The 22,503-nt window shown below is 36.7% G+C and overlaps 1 protein-coding gene across 5 annotated transcripts in view; it reads right to left on the bottom strand.

Annotated features, from left to right (window-relative positions):
- Window positions 1–2,706: 2,706 nt before the first annotated feature.
- Window positions 2,707–22,503, bottom strand: part of GSTCD (glutathione S-transferase C-terminal domain containing) — a 46,066-nt gene continuing 26,269 nt past the window's right edge. For 2 of the 5 annotated variants that reach the window (XM_041424498.1, XM_041424496.1), the window contains 7 exons: window positions 14,715–14,830; window positions 14,449–14,493; window positions 13,933–14,061; window positions 11,323–11,456; window positions 9,541–9,571; window positions 5,639–5,708; window positions 2,707–3,386 (listed from right to left, as the gene is read on the bottom strand). In XM_041424498.1, the coding sequence (XP_041280432.1) occupies window positions 3,250–3,386; window positions 5,639–5,708; window positions 9,541–9,571; window positions 11,323–11,456; window positions 13,933–14,061; window positions 14,449–14,493; window positions 14,715–14,830 (662 nt within the window). In that variant the 3' untranslated portion in view covers window positions 2,707–3,249. Of the gene's footprint in view, window positions 3,387–5,638; window positions 5,709–7,443; window positions 7,921–9,540; window positions 9,572–11,322; window positions 11,457–13,932; window positions 14,062–14,448; window positions 14,494–14,714; window positions 14,831–22,503 lie in introns of those variants that run through there. The other 3 variants (XR_005954092.1, XM_041424497.1, XM_041424499.1) reach the window with 3 other exon arrangements.

Below are 22,503 nucleotides of genomic sequence, written 5' to 3'. Positions count from 1 at the left end.
TTTTGGCCACTCATGCAGTTTTCATTAATAGCAAAAATCAAAACATGGCTTTATCAGAATAATAAGATTTTACCTTTTTTTGTTTAGATCAAGCCACATAAAAATTAAAGGGCACAATGAACCTACTAGGAATGTCCCTTGTTTATTACTACCCCTGCCTAAATACAGCAATATTAAGACATCTTGAAATATGGCTGAAGAAGCAGATAAATAACACAATAAAGACAAAAATGAAAAACCAAAAATAAGGATACATGTCCATACATTGACTAACTTCTAACACAGCTTGGTGATCTGTTTCCTGTTATAAGGTTACTTTTTCCAGCATTACAGGATAGAAGGGAAACAAAAGACTGTCAAGAATAATGGAAAATCATGACTATGCTAGGGCAGCATTTTGTTCACCCTACAGCTGGTCCCAATGGGCCAGACAAATGAAAAACATAAATAGTATTTAGATATACACCTTGGACATCAAGATAGCTCCTTGCATAACTAGCTGCTACAACAATAGTCGTTCAGTCACCAGGACCACACTGTTTAGTCACCTTGTTTAGGCAATTTTATGCTCTATTAATTCTATACCATTTATGTATACAGAAACACAGGGCAAAGTACCATACCTAAAAATTAATATAATTGAGTTCATCTTTCTAGAGAAAAGTACATGCCACAGTTTAGCAATTTAATCTGTGGTGAATTAGGTGGTATCTCTTGCTGCAGGTCTTTATGCTTGTTTTCATCTGCTTCAGTTTTCAATAAGCATCAGTTCATCTGAAGTATAGTTCAGGCTTTACTATTCATAGCAACATAACTCCATCCTTGGACAGGAGAAAGATTCTGTTCTACTGAGAAGAAACCAGAGCCCATTGACGCCAATAGCGACAAGCTCACACCAGTATCACAAATGGAATGCAGCCTCACTAATCCTGTAAGCCATCAAGATGATGGATATTGTGAGATGCCATTAAAATATTCCCAATTTTGGGAAGGAAAAAAAAATTGTCATAAACTCACTTTGTACAGTTTGGCTCTTCCAAGAAAAAATGGGATGCCATCATGCATATAAACATAGCACTACTTCTGCAGGTTTTCTCCCTTGCTTCTATAAATCTTTTCTTTCTGTGAAGCCTATTTCTTTGTGGGGTTGCAGATACAAAATCATTTACTTAAGTCACAAGTAAGCAACACATGTGGGAAACTGTCATTAACATGAAAACAGGTACTTTAATAAAATGGGAAAAAATGGGAAACAGAGATTGGTATTTGGATTCTTGTTTCACTTTACCTGTTTTTCTAGACCATCTGAAGCATCTAATAAATGCTTGGTTATTTGTCCAAATAAGGTTGCTTTCCCACCTCTCTTTTTAAGAAATCCTGGTTTTGCCTGTTAAAAACCCCATTTTTATCTTTTGATCAGTAGCATACATGTTCCCTGTTGTACACCCCAAATGTATTCCTTCTTTTCAGGTAGATCAAAAACCATTACAGACTATTGATACAGATATTGCAAAGAATGTGAAGCATGTAAGAGCAGAGAATTCTGCTCTACTGAAAGCTCTGTACTATTGCATAGTATCAAACCATGCAGAATGTTCAACAGTGCCATAATTAAAATACTGATATTGCTACCCACTGCCTGGAGCAGTGAAGTGTGAAAACCCTTACTGTAAACGGCATCAGTTTCCAACTGCCTCACCTTGATGAGTTCTTCCTTCAGCACAAGAAGGTCATAAAGACACATTTGCTCACTCCAGAAAAGTAATCTAACATGACTAATGTTCAGATTGACATACCACTAATTTAGAAACTGAATTCTCATTGGACAAGTATTGCAGAAAACTCTGGAGACAACTGGTATCGCAAATATTTTGTATTTGCTATACATTCTTCAAAACTCAAGTTCCTCCTGCAACCACAAATAGCTGCAAAAAAAGTATTTCATCATCATCTATGGAATAACTCAAGCTAAAGGTAGGAATTCACTCCTACTTACTCACTTTTGTGCTTTTTAAATAAGTAGGTAACATTCCATATGTTCACATTAAAAAACCCCCAAGTATTTAGATGTTTATGTTTCAGGAATAATAAAATACTTTTGGATTCTGTTTTTTGCTCTAATACCTATTGTTTGTAATTCAGTTAGCCACATCTGGAAGCTACGTTCACAGTTTTCAACTTCAGACTATTTAAATTGAAACATGGCAGAATTCACAGATGTGTAATACCCCTAAACATGCAGTAAAAATCTCATTAGGAGCTACCTTCCTTTGTGTTTGTATTAGGGGGAAAATGGAGCACAGGAGAACACTTATTTTAATTTTAGAGCAGAGTAACCATGATTATATTTTCAAATGGTTCCACTCTGCAACGTTGGTCAAATTTTAAACTGAACATAAAATCAGTGAAGATGATGTATGTAGACACATGAACTGTTCTTAAACATTTCTTCTGACAGCAAATTTCTTAGGAATGGGAATCAACACACTTCTATTACCAATGCAACAGTGAAGGATCCATTCACTAACATCATGTCTAGCTCCCACTTTCTGGTCAATGGATAACAAGGAGTTTGGTTTCTTTAAGCCAAATGTCAAATGCCTGGTTACAGAATCCTTGCATATTATTTAAAAGTAAATCTGAAGTATTTTAAATAAAATATTGGCAAGGTAGTATACATTTTTAATAAGCAGATTGAGGCCAAAGTATTGTGATGAACTTGTATTAAAAATAATCTTCCTACAGTAGTATGGAATTCTTTAGCAAAATCAGGCCACCACCTGTTGCACAGCCATCTTCACAAACACAATAAATTTGATCTTCTCTGTTCCTCTGGTGATCAGCACTGCTGGCTGATAACTGCTCTGCTTACGAACACAAACGCTGTTTTGACCACGAATGCAATTTCCAAGCAGCCAAGACACAGCTTTACTGAAAAGGAAATCACCTTTCCTTCAACAAAGCCAGTTTTTTCTAAACATTTACAGATGGATATAATTCCATGCACAGTCATTAGATCCAGAAACTTCTCAGTATGAGAACCAAAAATTGCTTAATGACACATTACAAGTTGATTTGTGCTGCTCTGCATGCAGTTTGCTTTTCAGGACTTTGGGGGCTGCTTCCCTTTCCGAAGGCAATGCGTTCAAGATGCGGGATGTCTGCTTCCCAGCACTGCCTCTATCTGCTGGATGTCATTATGCACTGAAGATTTATGTTCAGCTTCAAATCGAATGCAAGCTTCACACTCTAAGTAGGGATGCCCACAAACATATTGTTCTTTGGAGAGCAACTCTCTGGCTCCATAGATATAACTTGGACAGAATAGTTATGTTCTTCTGCAGCCCATGCCCGATCCAGATCCACAAGTCCCATACACTGCTTTCCTAAAATGAGAGCAAGAGAGAGCACAGAAACTCAAAATGTAGAAACGTTAGCAGAAACGTGCATGTAAATATTCAATGTTAGGAAAACACATCAGTAAGCCATCTAAAAAATAAGTTCCAAATCTACTTTAAAAAACATCTTAATCTGGTTTACGTTCCAAATCACATCTGTGACTTGTAACCCTCATTTTGCAAAGAACTTGAAGAGATTATTAACTCCTTATATATGGAAAAAAGGCACAACTATTTAAAAGTATTCTCAAAACTTACAGAAAAAAGTATGCTTCAATATAAATGGGAAGAAAAATGCCTGGTTTACACCTTAGCCCTCTGAATTGCCAGACTTCTAGTCCCTTTATAACCATAGCTGTTTCCCTCCTGTACTTTCATCTAAAAATCTGAAAAATCTCTGGTGACTGAACATGGACAATAGACTAAAATACCAAAAAGTGATCCAGTGTAATTGATTTGAGACATATTATTCTAACTACTTATAAACAAACATACTCAATTGGTAATGCAAAATAAGCTTATTTCAGATTTACCTGCAGAAAAAACCCAGGAAGGATAGAGAGTTTTTTCTGCTTAGAAGTTTTTTATTATGATACAGCCATGACAAGATGATGGGACCATTTGTCTTTACTTATTTACTCATTATAACTGATTATTATGTTCTGAAAAACAGAATTGACTTGTCAGATTGTATTTTCAGCAGCTTGAAACTCTATTGAAAGAAAAATTTAATGCTACTTTGAAATGTTTTATCACTAGTAGTTAGTCTCAAGTCTCAAGTCAACAGGGCACAATCCTGCTTCAGTCTCAAACACAATGATCCTGCCTCTTCCCTTGTTCCTGACAGAATTGTATAGTTAAATGTATTTGGAGTCTGAGATGAAGAGAGAGGAGCACATCCCGTTTTCCTTTGGATTAGGAGTCTGGCATTCCAAATTATCCTCTGGAACAGCTCACCTCTCTTCCCTGAATATATAAAGAGCTTTTGTGCCTGTATCATTACCAACCCTGTTAGGCATCCTGGTCAGGTGCCTTGAGAAGCTTGGGGCAGGTGGCACCAACACACCCTGCAGTTATCCTTGTATTTCAGAGCAGTTGATACATATCACAATTGAATGCAGGGCTCAGTCCAACCTACCCTGTCTGTCCACAGTGAGTCCAGAGCCAGGACTCTCCTTCTCAGCTGGATTCCTTAGCTACAAAAGAATTTCACTGCTTTGAATTCACTATTATGACATTTGGCCTCAGTTCTGTTGGTGGCTTGAGATTTGAGGAGGGTAGTAATTGGGTTGGAGACAATTTAAAGATACAATAATAAGGGAGGGCCTGAAAAAGATTTTTCCAACTCAGTCCTGTATGGATTTGTATGTTGCAGGGAGAAATCACCAGCTTATGTAACCAACCAGGACAGAACTCTGCAAACTACGTTTTGTAGCCCTATCCTCCCACATTTGTGGTTTCATAGAAAACCACTTTCTGTGGTTGCTTCAAAAAAATGGCCACTGTCTCCAATATTATTATTATAATTACAATACACACTGTCAGGGAAAAACACTTAAAAGTTACATTTGTGGAAAAAATCCCTGTGGTTTTAGACACTGAGAACAGAGAAAAGTTACAATCCTTAAAAAAAAAAAAATTTGGGTCCATTTCAATTTTCAGTCCACAGCGTGGGGTCCAACACTAGTAAATGAATATTGACCTTTTTAAAATTTGTTTTTCAAATATTGTGATGATGACAAAAGAAACTGACAAATTTACTGTCAGCTTTTACACAGGATCTCTATTTTTTGCTTTTTACGCAGTGAGTGTAAGAAGCACTTTCAGTTGTTGAAATTAAGCTTCTTAAAAACATCATGCTTATTAACTAGTACTAATACTTTGCAAATGATTCTTCTAAGCCAAAAAAGCAGACTTATCTCTAAGAAGACTTAAGAGTTCCTAGCCCCTTCTGTCTTTTCTGGCCTGGAAGCCAGTTTACAACTTCCAGCAAAACAACAATACCAGACAGTAAAACAAAATTTCACTTGAATACTGAATGATGATTTTGGATGAAGAAAAACATTTCTATAGCAAGAATAGAACGGCAAGATGTGAAGCGTGACAAAACTTAAATTTTTCAACTGTTATCTGAAGACATCTACTTAATGCCCCACTCATAAATGTCCTACTTCTTCCTTTATGTATCAAGGTAAAACCATTACTGGGATGGTTTACACAACAGCTGCAGAAATTCATACCAATTAGCCTGCGTTCAGGTGGAAGCTGAACAGCTGTCTGATCTGCAAATCTGCAAAGGATCATGTGCTCCTACAAAAAAGACCAAAAAAAAAGAATTCATCAAGAAAAATCTGATTAAATGCTTAAGTGTATCAGAAATGCTACCACGTTGAAGACAGTATTTCTAAAAAAATTTACCAGTGTGGAAATCCCAATTTTTATATTGCAAATACTTGTGTAGGTCAAGTGTTTGTAATCACTGTCTCATTTCTCCTCATGAGTATTTATTTCTTGCTAAACTTCCCAATTCTTTGCAGCAGTTGAATGGGATGCAATGTACACAAGACAGCAATCTTCAAAGACATCCTGAAGACTAATTTTGCCTTCAATAACTGATGAGCAACATAGCCATCTTTCAGCACAGTCATAATAGGGCAGCCTCCCTGCATCAATAAGCAGCTGAGACAAGATTATTTAACACCTGATTTGAACATTTCTCCCAGGTAGTGATTTTGAATCCCAGGATAGGCTGGTGGGTCAAACTTCCTCTGCCCGACCAAATCCAATGAGATCCTGAAGGCAAAAAATACCTGGCTGTGAATAGGAAAGTTTCCTCCAACAAAAGCAGCACAATTTAGTTTCAAACTACCCCTGTTGCAATAAAATTTTCTGCAGACACTTCTGCAGAAGAATTTCTCCCTGCCCACTGAGCCAGGGGGATGGTGCAGGGGAGGGGCAGCAGCAGAGCCCCATCCTCACTTGCTTTCAATGGCCACCGCCCGTGCCAGCACAACGGCCCCTCAAAGACCAGCCAAGGCAAGGAAGGCAGGTTAGCCAGGTGGAGAGAGCAAGAGCCTTGCAGGTGTGGCACTGGAATTACTGCTCGGGTGACAGCTGCGCTTTGTGGGACAGCTGCAATTCTCAGTACAGGGCAGAGGAAATCAGAACCATCTTAGAATCACACAACACTCTCACACCTCCCACAATGTCACGGGGAGAAAAGAAAAATGGGCAACAATGCAAAGTGCTCTCCTAAGCAAAGCTTCCAGGGCTATAGTTCTGAAACAAGGACATGTGTCTTGCATCAAAAAGATTTTTTTTTTTTATTCTTGCCTGATATAAAATTATGATTTTGAAGATTTGGTTCTTGTAACAGGTGGAGAGAGCAACTACACCTAAGGATACTTCAGGTTCTTCCACTATTCTGAAGTAAGGATACTTACTCCAGCTTTTTTTAGAGAGCCATAAACATCCAAGCCTTCACTCCACAAAAACCCTTCATATTAAATCAAAATGGCAATTCCCTCAGTACACTCCACTCAATTCATAAACAGACATTTGACCGCAAAAAGTTTTCCCATATACTATAAAATAAAATATTATCATTGCTTGATACACAAATATTACTCATTTAAATATATTTATAATATCTTGATGCAAGGATATTTGGTCCCTACTACAGTGCATTGACATGAAGGTTTCCAGCTCACAGCTTCATAAAAAATATGGAAGCAAAATAAGAACATGTCATAACACATTTAGGGCCTTAAACATGTTACACCTGGTCAGTTCAGTTCAAGTGTGGCTCCTCCTATAGTACAAAAGAGGTGAAAATGTTAAACCCAGGTGTGACCACTGAAGAACAGAGAAGAGGGGGTGCCATGGACAATGTGGCCACTGTTAGGAGAGAAGCAGCAGTGACAGGTAGCTTGCGGAGCAAAAGAAGGATTTAGAGGAGAGGGAGAAGACCCATGTTAGCACACAACTCCTCACCAGTCTTCAGGCACCTGACAGAATTCGGCTCTTTGCAACAGCAAGTTCCCAGCTCTTTGGACCAGACCAGAGCCAAGGTAAGTCATGTCACTTAACCTGAACATCTGAACTGACTCTAATCTTTGGCTTCTTACAGAGTGATCCAAAAAGATAAACTAGACACTGTTATGACTACATTGTTTCCCCCTGACACAATGATTGTCATATTCCCTGTTGGCTGAAATAAAAAAAAGCAGTTCTAAAGGAATGATTAGAAACTCCCCAATGTGTGCATAAACAGTTAACTTGTTTACTAGAACACCCACCTGTTCCATTTCTACTAAATTTCCAGAGCTGTATTTGCAAATTTATACAGTTCTACTTTCCAATTCTCCTTGTGTCTTGACAGAATCTCAAAATGCATCACAGTAGAAATCTACAGCTAGCATAACGTTATTCCTTGCAACTATAAACAAATGAATTACAGCATAATGTTCTCATCAAAAAAGTTTTGGAAATGCCAGACTTCTGGATGTCTTTTTAGATCTCACTAAAATGAAAGATAAGAGAAATTAATTTAAAATGGGAACTGGAGTGGGTGACACAGACAATGTCTGGCTAACACATGGCAACTCTGGCTGCTAGCCAATAACCTGTAAGAATTTATTAATATGAAACACAAAAACACATACAGCTAGCTGCATAACAGAAGTTATTTATAACTAGGATTATTTGAGGCACCAACCAGCCTAGACCAATTGTATAGACTCTCATGTTACTAAGAGCACCAATATTTTTTGGCCTTATCTTTGACTCCTGTGCCCTTCTGCAACACAATTAATAAAATTCTGGAGCTTCTACAGTATTGACAAACCCCGTGATTTAAATCTTCATGGTTTAACAGATTAAGAAGAAATTCACTGATTTGCACCGTCCTAAACTAGGCATCCTTGACTTTATAATTGACACCATCTCTCTCTGTACTGTCAGCAGGTTTAATAATGCTAGTAAATAAATTTTTTCTGAGCTGAAACCTGAGTTCTTTGAGATGATGTCACAGTGATGCTGAAAGGAACATTAATCATGGGAAAAATAATCCATCATGTGGCTTCTGGCATCTCAATCTTTGGGCATTTATTACCTGATAAGTGACCTTCCCTTATAAGATGGCTGGAGATTTTCTGAATCCTTAAAACTCTCTCTAATTTAGGGATCAAAGAGGATAATCTCTATTTTCCTGCCACATACATTATTTTTGCACTGCCCACTGTTTCCAAAAGCATTTGGATATCAGAAATACTCTCCTTTATTTCCATATTTCTTTTACAAAGAATTATTCTGCACTTCCAAAAATCACTTCTATATTGTAAAAGCCAAGAGTCCTGTCTAGGATTTGAGCTGTAAGTTTACATAACCTTGCTTCTTTCAGAAGGAAACACGTTCTTTCCATGCCACATTAAGTGCCTCTAACCCTCAAATTTTGAGTTGCTCATCACTAACTAGTTTAAAGTCACACGACAAAACTTAACAGATCAGTACCAGTTTTCTGCTGCCCGGCTCTCTGCTCTTCCTTTTCCACTCTCCTGTTACCCTTCACTCTGTCAGATCTGTATGCTTCAGTGATAATTTCTCCTGTGTTACTCTCAGATTATTTCCACAGACCCCAGCTGCTCAGGGTCAAAACACACTTTAATATTTAAAAAATAACTTTTAACAACATTTTTAAAACTGCATAGAATATAAATACTGTATTAAATTCTTGCTGATCTGTTTAAGCTCTTCCCATTTACTATGTCCAACGTTTTAGAAATATATTAGAGGGAGGAATCTAATGTTTATTACTACAGTCGTATTTAACACCTAAACAAATTGGTATCCTGTAATTTTTAACTGATACACATTGAAGTACCTTAGGAACAGCTCACTTAGACATTATGACAAACAAATGGGGTTTTTGTGGAGAAACTATTTAATTTTATTGAAGAAAAAAGCCTTTAAAATTGATGGTGGAGAGAAAACACAATGGCACCTGCTCTAATAATGAACATTTCACATAACACATGCCCCTCCTCGCAATTAGAAGATAAGTACCTATATTTCATTTGATAAGAAGACCCAGTGAAATGCAGGAAACTGCACATAAACATCTTCCCTCTGTCCTTTTACATACCTTGTAGGACAAAATTTCTTTGAACTGATGACTGAAAAAAAAAATAGATCAATTAAATTCACATCTGAAAACATCAAAGGTGGAAAATAGAAGCAATCATTATATACTTGAACACATTTTTTAAAAAACCAGCAATATCTGTATCATACAGAAAGGCTTTAAAAATACCAAAACCCATTACAGTTCCAGTTCACTACAAAAGTGTATTTAGTGGTGGTTTTTTTTCCTAGGTTATTAATAAAAATTCTCTCTTTAAATCATTATGAATGCTAACATGTACTTACTATGGTTTTCTCACTGTCACACAAACACTTTACATATATTTAATAACACACACATATATTTTGTTTGTATCACAAAGCTAAAGGGTCTTTACAATGGAACTGGGTACAGAACACAGCTGCTATGGGGATGTGGCCAGGCTATCATGTTTTATGATCATATAACATAAGGAAAAAAAGAAAAAGCAATGTAGCTCAAAATGTAGCTCAAGACCAGGCTGATAGTTTTTCACAGACTTATGAGATTAGACTGAAAATTTCAGCAAACACAACCATTCTTGCAGCATCCACAGCAACAAAAATTTTCTAAGTGATCATTTCCGGTCACTGTGGTCTAAAAATTAAGCTGGTGAAAAGTTAAACATTAACCAGCCAATTTTAAAACAAATCTACTGAGAAAAATTATAGGCCTGTTAATTTTAGAATGCTTGGAATTTTATTGCCTCTTCATTAGAAGACTTATTTGTATTGTTGTGTCACAAGAGAAAACAAAAGAGATGGAAGCATCAAATTGACTAAGAAAGAACAGTTAAATGCAAAGGTTATCAAACTGACAAGTTATAAAAAATTACTTTCCATACACTTCTGTACCACAACACTTTGATACTATAGAAAAGTATGAAAAATATTTCACATGAATGCATATTATCTTTTTAGATTTGTTGATACCTTTTAAGACTGCGTGTTTCAGTTTCTTATTTTAGCAAATATATACTTAAGTCATTGATGTAATTCCTGGTAGAATTAAATCTAATTCATCTTCAACATCCAAAATTCAAAGCTCAGTTTTATGAACAAAAAAAACCCACCAACTAAAACACAACCCTTTTCCTCCACCTAGTTCTGACTCAGAAGCTGCTTAACCTTTTATCTTCTGCCACTTTTTGCTTATCTTTTACATTTTATTTATATCAAAGACATTAAAATTCTTAAGCAAGAGATACATTAGTATCTCCCACAAGGCAGATTTGAAGACAAAATATGTACACAATCCATTGAAAAAGTATTAAAAATATGAACTGAAACACAGGAGAGCTTATCTACTTGGGAATAAATCGAAGGAGTTCTACAAGCCGTAAACTGTGGTATAAAGCAGACCCATTTCTTTACACTGACTGCTTACATCTTCCTCCAACATTAAAATGTCAATTCCCCTTCTTAAAGTAATTTTCATGAGTTTTCTATTAACTTTGTGATTTGAAGGTAGAAGGTCTGCATAGAAGATACTGTATCTACTTTGATGATTGTATAAATCCTTCTGAACCATGAATAGATAAATCGAGAAAAAAAATAATCCAGGAATTACCAATCTGCCCATGAGGATGGGTTGACAAACAGGAGGAAACAGTTTCATTGTAAGTGTGAATCAGCTTAGCCTGGTCATTCTCAATGGCCTGGTCATTCTCAATGACCCTCAAATTATTAACTCTATACTCTTTTAGGATTTTATTCCTTCTCTTAAATTGATATTTCAGGGTTTATCTTGCAAACTTTAGTTTACCTTCGTGGATATTTGAACTTGACTGTATTTTGAATGAAGCCGTAGCAGCAGGGGGAGATGACAAAGGCTGCCCGTGCCCTGAGGCAGTGCTCAATCACCATGTCTGTGGCCACCCCGCAGGCGTGCAGGGCCACCTACAGCAGGAAAAACAACAAAGAAAACAGGGAAATTCGTCATTGGAACATTCTAAATACAATCCAGCATTTTTTTTTTTGGTTGACTTAGTTAATTAAATGCATGAGGAAATTTTTGCAACTAAAGCTGTTACACAGAAGGCCTGGTCCTTAATTCTCCAGTTTTTCATTTCTCTCCTTCATATCTATGTTGAGGAAAATTTAGGGTGTATTTCATTAACATTCACTGAAGAAGGGTCACTCCCCAAAAGCACTCAAAAGGCAGGTGCACTTCATTGTCATCTCAAATAAATTAAACACAAATCCCCAGGAAAAATAGTAGTTGTGGAATACATAATAACAGAAAAACTATGTGGTGATTTGTAAAAAGTTTTTGTCAAGCAAAAAGGACCTAGAAACAGAAAGAACTATGTCAAAACTGGATTTGAACTAAGCAGTATGAGAAGAAGCAGATATACCTGAAGGTCATATCTAAAGGAAAAAATTGTGCATAAATTTAGATAATTTGATTTTCAAGTACTGAGTAAAACCTATAGGAAACAAACACTGGAGCTAGGGGAGGCATCAAATACAACTTGCCCTCCTTTAATTATTTTTTTCCTCTCCTTATTCTTTTATTTCTTTTTGTTAGTGAGGGGCTCTTCAACTGAAACTAAAATAACATTTGATCACAACTACCTGCGAGCACTGACGTGTTTGGGCAACATAGAGGTTGCACCCAAATTCTTTCTGCTCTCCTACAGAAAAGCAAATGACTCAATATACTGCAAGGGAACACAGGCAGCTCTTTCCTGTCTACAGCTGGGATGCCAAATGCACCACTGAAATGGGGCATTACCTTCTCTGCCTCCTCCCATGTGCTCAGCACCACAAAGAGTAGACCTGGTGCATACTTAAACCAAGGATGTTTTTGAGGCATATTTCTGATTTTATGCAGCAGTGTGGATTTATTAAACTACATTGCTTGCTTTGTTTTTAGTTCACTGTACGTTTAGAGAAGAGGTTTAAGACTGCAGAGCTCAAATTTCAGGGTTCAAAGCTCTTTTTCAAGGTAGAGCAACTGGAAGATAAAAACTTTGCTCTCAGATATAGATTAAAACAAAGTCTTTTTTGTTTCCAGTCTGCTTGCTGTAAGCTCAGCTGAGGAGACCATTAATCATCAACTGAACTGTAATTGCATACAGATGGAAAAAAATATTCTTGTCTCAGGCAAAACACTAAAAAATTAACAAGAAAATAATTGCACAATGAAATTTTCTGCTCATATGAATTTAACAACAAAAATAAAACATCAGTTTTACATCAGAAACAGAATCTTAATATCACAGCTATCAGATTATCATGGAATGCAATTATAGTTACTTCCTCATCCATCCAAGTAGAAAACAAAGCTAGCTCTCTGCTTTGCTCTTTTTGCTTGCAGAAAGAGACCTTAAAACAGCAGCAGATAAACCAGTAGCTTTGCTGAGCCTTTATGACCTGCTATACCAAATGATTTCTTTGGCTTTCTGAAAACCCAATTAGTTAAGAGAAAATCCCAAATAAAATTCAAGACAAAGCTTTCTCAGTATACCCTACATATTGAACTCACTATGTGAAACAAAATAAAATGTGAAGACTAATGCAGATATTTGGAAATGAAGGGCTGGAAAAGAAGAATTTCCAAGTGAACTCTTCTGACATATACTTCAATATCTCCCTTGTCACAAAACTTGAAAGAGAGAATATAATGGTTTTTTTTATTAAATAAAAACTCCACAGGGTTAACATTGTTAATACAATGTTAACCCTGTGGTTAACATTTAAAACCTTTAAAATGGGCCCCCAGAAATCAAGACCAGAATTCCAATGACCACAAAATTGGATACTCACTTCATAAAACAACTATTAAGCATTTCACACACACAATTCAGTGTATTATTCATGAGATCCTGGTATTTTGAAATAGCTTTCTAGTTCACGCACTGAGATTTATATGACAATGTAGCACAGAAAATAAAACCAGAGAATTGGAAATTTGCACTTGGAAGGACTGGGCTAAAGCCATTTATTTTCTCATCTTTCTCCTGCATTAAATTTCTTTTCCTTTCTTAAATAAACCAACCAAACAGTTAAACAGCACTGTTCATGTACCATAAACCTTCAGCATTACCTATCCCCAGCTACAGTCAAAACAGGCTTTTAGATGGATGATTTAAAGAACAGTCAGTCTTGCATGGAAAGCTTGCACCTTGCCACACAGGTTCACATTCTATTAACAGCATAAAAACCTAGATGACAGGAATATTCACAGAGCGACAAAATACTATTTATGCCTTATTCTTCACTAGGGATGCAAAATTCTAGACAGAAGATTAATCTCATTTACTTTCAGTCTGTATAGACATACAGAATTTTATTCTCTCATGTATATCAGTTGTTTTAAGAATAATTAATCAGACAGAAGTTTTGAAATTGTAAAGTTATAATCACTTACCCCAATGTTAAAAGTCCCATTAAAATAGTCCAAATTTGCTTGAATGAACCAAATGTTGTTTAAACCTAGTTCATCACTTCTGTCTTTAGCACGGATCAGAGACAACTCCTTATTTTCTATGAGTACCACCTGAATTTCACACACAGGAGAAAGTAAGGCAAAATAATACTGAGAAATCAAAGTACAACATTACCAAGCAGAAAACTTTGTAGTTTGTTAAGAAAACCTCTGAATCACTTGTGGCAGAGTCTGAAATCTACAACCTTAGCTGGAAACCCGGGAACAATCAAAGACTTTTAATACTTGCCAATATTAATCAGCTTGAAAATATTTTATATATTTTCCTACCATCTTTGTCTTCTCTGGAAAGCACCACACTCATTTGGGGATTATGCTAAACAATTTGCATGTTCCAATCCTAAGTCCTCTGCTGAGACAACTGTGACCTCTATATGTCCTCTCTACATACACATCTTTTAAAGATGATTACCAGAAATCTTTTTATTGAGGATTTACCTGACATGATGGCATCATATAAGCAAGAACAATTCCAACATGGCCCTGTGAAAACAAAAAGAAACAACAAAATCTGAGTCACTTTTCAGTGTTCCCTGGTGTTCACTAATTATGTGATGAGCATCCCCGTAGCAATGAGAGAACCTTTGAAAGCAGCTAAAATTTCAGCATCTGCACATCTGCTTTTCTTTGCAGCAGCAACCACCTAGCACTGCAAAGATGAAAACTGAAAGAAATTGCACCACATAAACAAAAACATACATTACCCCTCCACTGCAAAAATCCACAATCAAATTTCCAGGTTTTGCAAGTTTTGTCACTGCTGCTACCAAATTATTCAGCTGCTGCTGCTTCCTGAGAGCCCGGTCTCGAGACATCTTTCCTGGGGATGACAGAGAAAATGTCTAAGTAATGATCAGCAGCGCTCAACACCGACAATTTTACACGGATAACTGCAAAGCACTGCAAATGCAATTTATCACTGAGATTAAAAACCACTGGAACACTTGCACATCTTAATCCACTTCACGCTAAATTCATATTTAATGTATTAAATATTTGGTAAAACCTTCTCCAAAAATAACTTTCTAGTTGTTGCTGTTAATGTATCCTTAGGAACAAGCTCATATAACCTTAATGTACAGCAATCAAACTCATGTAAGCTCTGGCCTAATTCTCCTCCAAACCTGTGATTCATGCTGAGAGACAGAGTTCAAACACATTCACTGTTTGAGGCTACAAAAGTAAATCCTCTATTTACTCTATCTATATACACTATCCTTAAGCATTTTGGTTTTAAAATTTGTACTCTTTCTACTGTCAATTTTTACTTTTTATATTAACCAGCCCTATTTATTTGAATGACTGCATGTGCAAGGAAGTACTTCTCAAAGTGACTATTTCTACATAGCAAAGACTGGCTTTCCATCACATCTCTAACAACCAGAAGTGGAAAAACTATTAATTTCTTTCAAATGTGCTTGGAAAAGTCCAACAAGAGTTGCTTCAGATACAATAAATTTGTTGAGTCAGCACTTATGTATTTGTAATGCTGTGTTTTGTCTCAGTGGGGCTGAGTGCTGACAGACCTATTAAAGACTCCTTTTGCTTGTTCAGACAGCAGAGTTTGACACAGATACTGACAGCTCATCTTCACAATAAGAAAAAAGTACTGAAATGATTCTTTAGTATTAAGTACAACTCCTGAAAACCATCAAATTTTCATACTGTGCAAAATTTGCAAATAGATTCTAAGATCCCTAAAAATCAAAAAGTAAAATAGTCACAGGTTTCATCAGCAAAAACAGATCCACTACTTAGTACTGTTAGTCAACGTCCTGAGTATTAATTTATTAAGAAAAATAATTTTTTTAAGAATTAGCCTACAGGCTTCAAAAACTAGCAATTAACTCTTCATGGTCACCAACTAACCAGGTTCATCCTCCTTTACTGTGCAGGCAGTAAGTAGTAAATACTCCCTTGAAAGATGGATAAAATCAAGCTTGAATCAATTGGACTTTTGCCTGCTCTACCTCTGTATTTTGAGCTTGGTAGCCAGAATTACAGAAACACAGCAAGCTGTGATGTGGTCTGCAGAGAATGTTAGTTAGCATGGCTAATTGGTCCTTCTCTACAGTAAACAGGAAATAAATTCAACTAAAACTTCTGCATCTAAAAATACTACAGTTCACTTTGCATTTCACAAGCTCTGTGATTGTAAAGGATGTTAATTGCTGTCTTCAAGAACAGTAAGAAAAAAAGTAGTTTGAAATTTAGCTCTACAAGGCAAAACCTTGAAGAACTTGATATTTTTTATACAATACACTGAAAGGCCCCCTAAAATTATTTGCTTCCTTCATGGGAACCCAACTAATAGATTGCCATGCAGTCCCAGAAAAATTAATTTTCAATAAACAGTCACAACAAAAATATTTTATTTGGTTGCACAAATCCAACATTACTGTTAATTCAGCCCATGTCAAGCAGAACTTTAAAGTTTCTGTGGCATTTAGAGGTCTTGTACTTTGGCACAAATAAATATCAACTTTTCAGAAGGCAAAGCCCCCTTTATTTTTGTGTTAACTTGGTCTGTATTCAAGTTCATATAATCCTTTAGTCCTCAAATAATTCTTTCATAATTCTCAAGTTAAACTTGAAAAGTCACTAAAGTACCCTTAAAAAAACCACATCCCATATATCACCTCTAAGAATTTAACCCTATTCAACTTCCAAGTCCTACCACAGTACATCTGCACACGCAGCTACCCACACATAACACAGCATGTGCATTCTCCTGTTACATACAGTAGGGTTGCATACTTCCATTGTTTCAGCACAAGTATCTTTTTCATTTTACATAAGCCTTGGTTAACTAATTCAAATGATAATATGTTTCTACTTTTCATGGAAATTCAGGGGAAGTGTATTCATTGCTATACTGTTTAAGTACAGCAAAAAGGCTCAGTAAATACAAAACAAGAGATACTGTTTTATACTGAGCTGAAAAAGTTTTTCTGAAAGCAATGCTTTTCTTAATGGTAGTTCCTTAAGATAATTCAGGATATTCTAATTATTTCCTAACACCCACAATATCTTTTGCTAAACTCTTTTTGATACCTGTTGACAAGTAGGGGGTGTTATTTGCTTCTTTGTTGTGGGGGTTGTTGTACTTTTGTGTCTACACAGAGTATTAGTCACATTAATACAGTGGTTCAGTGGTTCCCATGGAACCACTAGAAAAAGCAGAACTCAAGAAAGACGTAATGAATCCAGCTCAGCTGACATTTATTTACAAAGAAATACTCTAAGCAGTCAAAAATAATACCACCTTCTTCCAATTAACTCTGCCAAATCTTGCAATAAATACAATTAGCAAAGCCAATCATTTTGCTGAGGTCCAACAGTTGCCTTGGTTACTTGAACAACATTCTTCTTCAAATTCAGCTGCTTTTATTAAATCTGTGTGAGCCAGTGCTGAAAGCTCAAGATCTGCCCTCCCCTTCTCCAGCCTGGGACCACCTTCCAGCTGCCCCCTTTTACTGCACTGCCCTGTCTCCCTTCCCCTCCCTCCCAAGCAGCAACCTGTCAGCTTTCAGCAACATCTGTTCCCTACTTGTTGCACGACCACACCAGAGGAGAGAGGGGAAGCATCAGGAGATGCTTCCAGGACAGCCAACCCCAGCATCATCTCCAAGGATGCCCTGGCAAGGACCCAGTGGAATCACAGTCTGAAATACACACTATACCAAAAGGCAAAGAGGCATGCCGGAGGAAAATGTCTCAGTTCTCCTCTATCTTTTGTAATAGTGCAGGGAGCCAAATTTGATTGGGCAAAAAGGATGATTATATTTTTTGAGCACTACCTGATTTCAATATAGCAAATAGTGTGTCTGTGGCTTGTTCACTTGGGCATAACTCAAAGTAGGGGACACAGCAAGCACGGCTGTTGAGAGAGAAGTTGGACCACATCCTATACTGGGACTTGAATACCTCCTCATTGACATAAATCTGTCCATTTAAAAACAAAACGTTACATTCTCATGGTTTCAGCTTTGGGAATAAAGCAGACTTTCACTCCAGAGTAGCCATAAAACAATTAACACTACAAAATGTTTCTAAGCAATTCCCCAATGCAATCTAGATTGTGGAATGACACTGACCTTGGCTCTCCAGTTGTCAGGCTCAGTGTAAATTGTTTTCCTTATGTTCAATTCTCTTACAGTTGTGAAGTAATTCAGTCAGGATGTTTGAGTGATACTGGACTAAAAAGTATCTGTCACTGGAAGTCTGCCTCTTAGTTACAAAGAACATACTTCTTTACTATGTGTGTTAAGCCTAAGGGTCAGACTTTGAGCTCTGACCTGAATGCAGAATTCAGAAGCTGGCCTCTAAAAGAGCAGTTTTAAAAAACCTGTTGAATTTGATCATCAAAATCTTTCTTATAATGTGGGATACCTAATCTGCTGAAATTCACTAAGACAACATCATCACATTATCCAAAAAGCTTCACGTCTTTTACATTTTCCGCTCCATCAGAAATGAACCCCCAAAATCTAATGCAACTAACTTACACAATAGATGGATTTTCAAAAATTGAAAAGCAAATGGAACATTTAACAGCTTTCTGAACATCTTCATGAAATCTTAAAGTAAGTATTTAATCAGCATTTTCATAATGTTGAGATAATATTTCTGTGTTATCCTACCTTCAGCAATATAAAAGTCTAATTCACATTTTGGAAGGCCAGGGGAAAAAATATCAGAAAGAAAAGAAAACCCACTTTGAAGCATCACGAATATCAACTATCCTAGCAGACAAAGCTCTATGCTGGACTTTTTTCTTTTTTTTTTTTTTTTTTTAATTTAGAGAAAACTAGAGCAAACGTCAATTTTCTTTGTTTTTCATTCTCTTGACCTAGTTGCTTTACCAAGACTTTAGCCCCAAGGTATACCCAAAAAGGAACCTGTAGGTGGGAAAGTATATGCTTTCTGGCTTTGCAGAGTCTCACAGAGTTACAATGTGCTATGAAGACAGAGGGGCCAGAAACCCCTGAATAGCACCAGGAGAACTAAACGCTCACCTTTCCAAAAGGCACATCCACAAGCTGCAGCAGAAAGATGCAGTTAGCACAAGATGATGTGGCAACTCTGATGGCTTCTGAGCAGTTTGAGCCCTGTTATTGCAGAGGCAAACAAAGAATTCCTTTCTCTACCATTTCCTTGTCTGGTACTACTACTTTTAGGAATCCCCAGACGCTCTCTGGGTGCTACACCACTCCATATGGTGTGGGTCTCTCACTGCTTGTTGAGCTATGTCCCAGTGCTGCACTCCATGTACACGGCATATGTAAGCTTCAGCTTCCTCACTGGCCTTCTCCAGGCACTGTGACACTGGCCCAGAAAGCCAAACAGCTTTTGGCACAAAACAGAATTGTTTTGTACTTACAAAGAAAGTTGGTCATAATTCTTGTAGGTTTTTTAATGTGCACAGTCATGACTGAAGCCCTCAGAGTGTAACTTCTTCTCTTTAACCAGGTATGCAAGGACTAAAGGATATGCTTTATTATTTGTGTCATCAAAAGACAACATTTACCAACCTTTTCTTTTCCCCTAGATTTGGATATAATATTAAAATAATTGCAATGTACAAAATGAAGCTTGATCACTGAACAATTCTCAAGAGAAAACATGGTGTAAAGCAGAATAGCACCTATGGTAATTGCCTGCTTCATAACTCTGCTAACACAGACGACTCACAATAATCTATCATTACATCTTAGTTCTCAGTGAAATAGAAGTCTATTATATTATAACTAAATTTATGTGTTTGTTTACAAAGGCTAAAACATTTGCTCAATCAAATACAAGATCAGATAGCTTAAGGTTATTATTGATCCATTTGCTCTTTCTTTGCATTTGAAAATTGCTATTCTGATCTTTCTTTTAACACAGTGGATATGACAATATTGATTTCCTCTTAAAACACTTTTCTGATTTAAGTTCAAAAGTAATGGAGTTGAGGCAAATTAAAAAAACCAAACCATCTAGTCCTGATTCTATAAGTATTTCCTTACTTTTGCATCAGAGTTTTAATGCATTAGTCCTATCGTGAAATATACCACTTTATCACAGACATTAAAAAAAAACCTCCCAGTAACACTAACCAAAGGGCTGTGCTCTTATTACTGTCCTCCAGACCTCAGCTTCTCCCATTTTTAAGTTTTCTCTCCATTCACTCTTGGACAATTAAAATATGAACTAGTGATACAGTGAAAACACTGTTTTATAGATGAGGCTGCATTGCTGAAAACCTAATTTTCCTTCCTTTTTAGTATTAACCTTTTACAGAATATCTTGTTTTATAATATGCCTGTTTGAAGCAGAAGCACATCCTGAAGGCCAGAGTGTATTTTTATGAATAAAAGCAATCAGCAGCCACATTTTTCCGCTCAGTTCAGATGTAGGTGGTTGGGCGCTTTTTGTTGTTGTTTTTGTAAGCTTTTTTCCATCCTGCTGGATGTTTATCAAAACATACTCTGGAACTATGAGGTTTGGAAACACCCCACATGCTATTACTAGTTGGTAAAAGGACATGCAAATGCTTACTTTTCTAAGAGGTAACAGGCACATATGCCAACTCCGCAGCTTCACATATTTCTAAAACCAGCAATCTCTATTAAATGAACAAAATTGCTATAAAGTTGTCTTGGCATAGTAGGAATGTCTATTCACTATTTCCTATCAAAGCACTGCATTAATTTAGTTCATCCCAACAACTATTAGATTTTCAGGAAAGTTGTGTTTTGTTTCTTAACTAACCTCTGAGAAGCTTGGGACTAACAAATGGCCAACATTTTTTGCCTGGAGCCTCCTTACAGCTGAGAACACATGGCTACTCTGCACTTGGCAGCTCAGAAGGCATCGGTCGCCATCCTGCAAAGACCACACTTGGAACACTTGAATGTTCCTGAGAAGCGTCAGAGAACAAGCAGCATTCCTAAAGTTACTCATGTGCACACATTGTAAAAATGGCCTTAGCATTCACTGGGCTAGGGGAAAACAAACAAACAAAACCTCCTAAACATTACAAATGAAGCCTATAAACCACCCCTCTGGAGAATGTGCAGTATGCACTGAGAGTCAACAGGTAAGGCCAGAAAAGAAAATCCCAGAGGCCACATAATTTTTTATTACAAAAAGTTTTTTTATGATGAAATGTGATGATGTTTTAGCTAGAGTCAAGGGAATAGGAGAAGAGAATGCTACAATGCATGATTTAAAATATATTGGGCCATAATCAAAAGGACAGGAAAGACAACTGCACTCCATGAGAGCATTTTTGTTGTTTTTTTTTTAGGTAGGAGTCCCTCCTGATGTTAGTAACCAATCTGCTCTTTATTAAAGCAAGCTGTGCAAAATAGTTTTATCACTTCAGGCACAAAAACCCCCTACATCTCACATACGCTATCTTGGTGTAGTCTAAAAAGGTCAGACAGCTATGAAAATTGACCCTTGACAACCTAAGCAGGAACTCGGCCTGCTTTCTTTTTTTCTTTTTTTTTTTTTTTGCATTAAAGTATTTTAAGCAAGAAAAGAGTAAGGCACCTTTAAAAACCATAAAGATCTACAGACACTAGTAAAAAGAAATGAAAATTAATGTTGAGGTCCCCCTGAATGTAACTATGTTCTATTTTAAAAAGACTTGTTTTTTGGTTTTTTCCCAATTAATTATCTTCAAAACTTTTCTTCTAAATATTCAGCAAAAAGCAAAGTAGAAAACCAAGACCTAACATAACTAGAAAACAAAGACCTAACATTAATCTACTATTTACACTATTTTAAAACTATTTTGTACTAGATTGTGAAGCCTCTATATGTACTTAAATTAATGAGCGTTATCCACATTAGTATGTATTTGCTAGCCATGCTCTTCCAAGTTTTTCACATTATAATATTGCCAACAGCAATCTTCTTAAAAATCATGGGTCAGCACCTTTCCCAAAGCACTAGATTAGTTCCAAAGTTCTCAGCTCCTACACATTTAAGCTGACAATATCTGTTCACCCTTCTTCTCCTTCTGAAGCCTTTGAGACTCCTACTTTCAAGCTATTTTTCTAGAATCCCAAAGATTAGGGAATTACTTTGTTTTAAAATGTCATGACAGAATTATGGGCAGAAACAAAGACTCTGAAGTCACCCTTCTTCCACTTCTTTGCACATGTATTCATGCACTCCCTCTCTCCCACTCTTCTTTCTTCACCTCTCTGCCTAACCCTCACTCCTTTAGGGTCAAGATTCCATCAAGCCAGCTATTTTGCCTGTATCTTATGCTCCTTAGGTGCCCAAGCCCACCTATCACTTATGGCGAAGTGTTTAACATGTGATGAAGAAAGCACAGCAATACAAAACTTAAAAAGTGAAAGATGATAAAACATTTGGGGAAGAACAAAGGAAAGGGAAAAGCAGCCTCTGCTGTACTAAATGTGGAAAAAGGTCTCTAAACCAAAAGGAGTGCTGTTCTTCCCATGCACAGCATAGGTAGAACACACATTTAGT

This window comes from Onychostruthus taczanowskii, unplaced genomic scaffold, assembly GCF_017590055.1.
Source record: "Onychostruthus taczanowskii isolate IOZ18803 unplaced genomic scaffold, ASM1759005v1 scaffold82, whole genome shotgun sequence".
NCBI classification, from domain to species: Eukaryota; Metazoa; Chordata; class Aves; order Passeriformes; family Passeridae; genus Onychostruthus; species Onychostruthus taczanowskii.
This window is presented reverse-complemented; position numbering and strand designations above follow the sequence as displayed.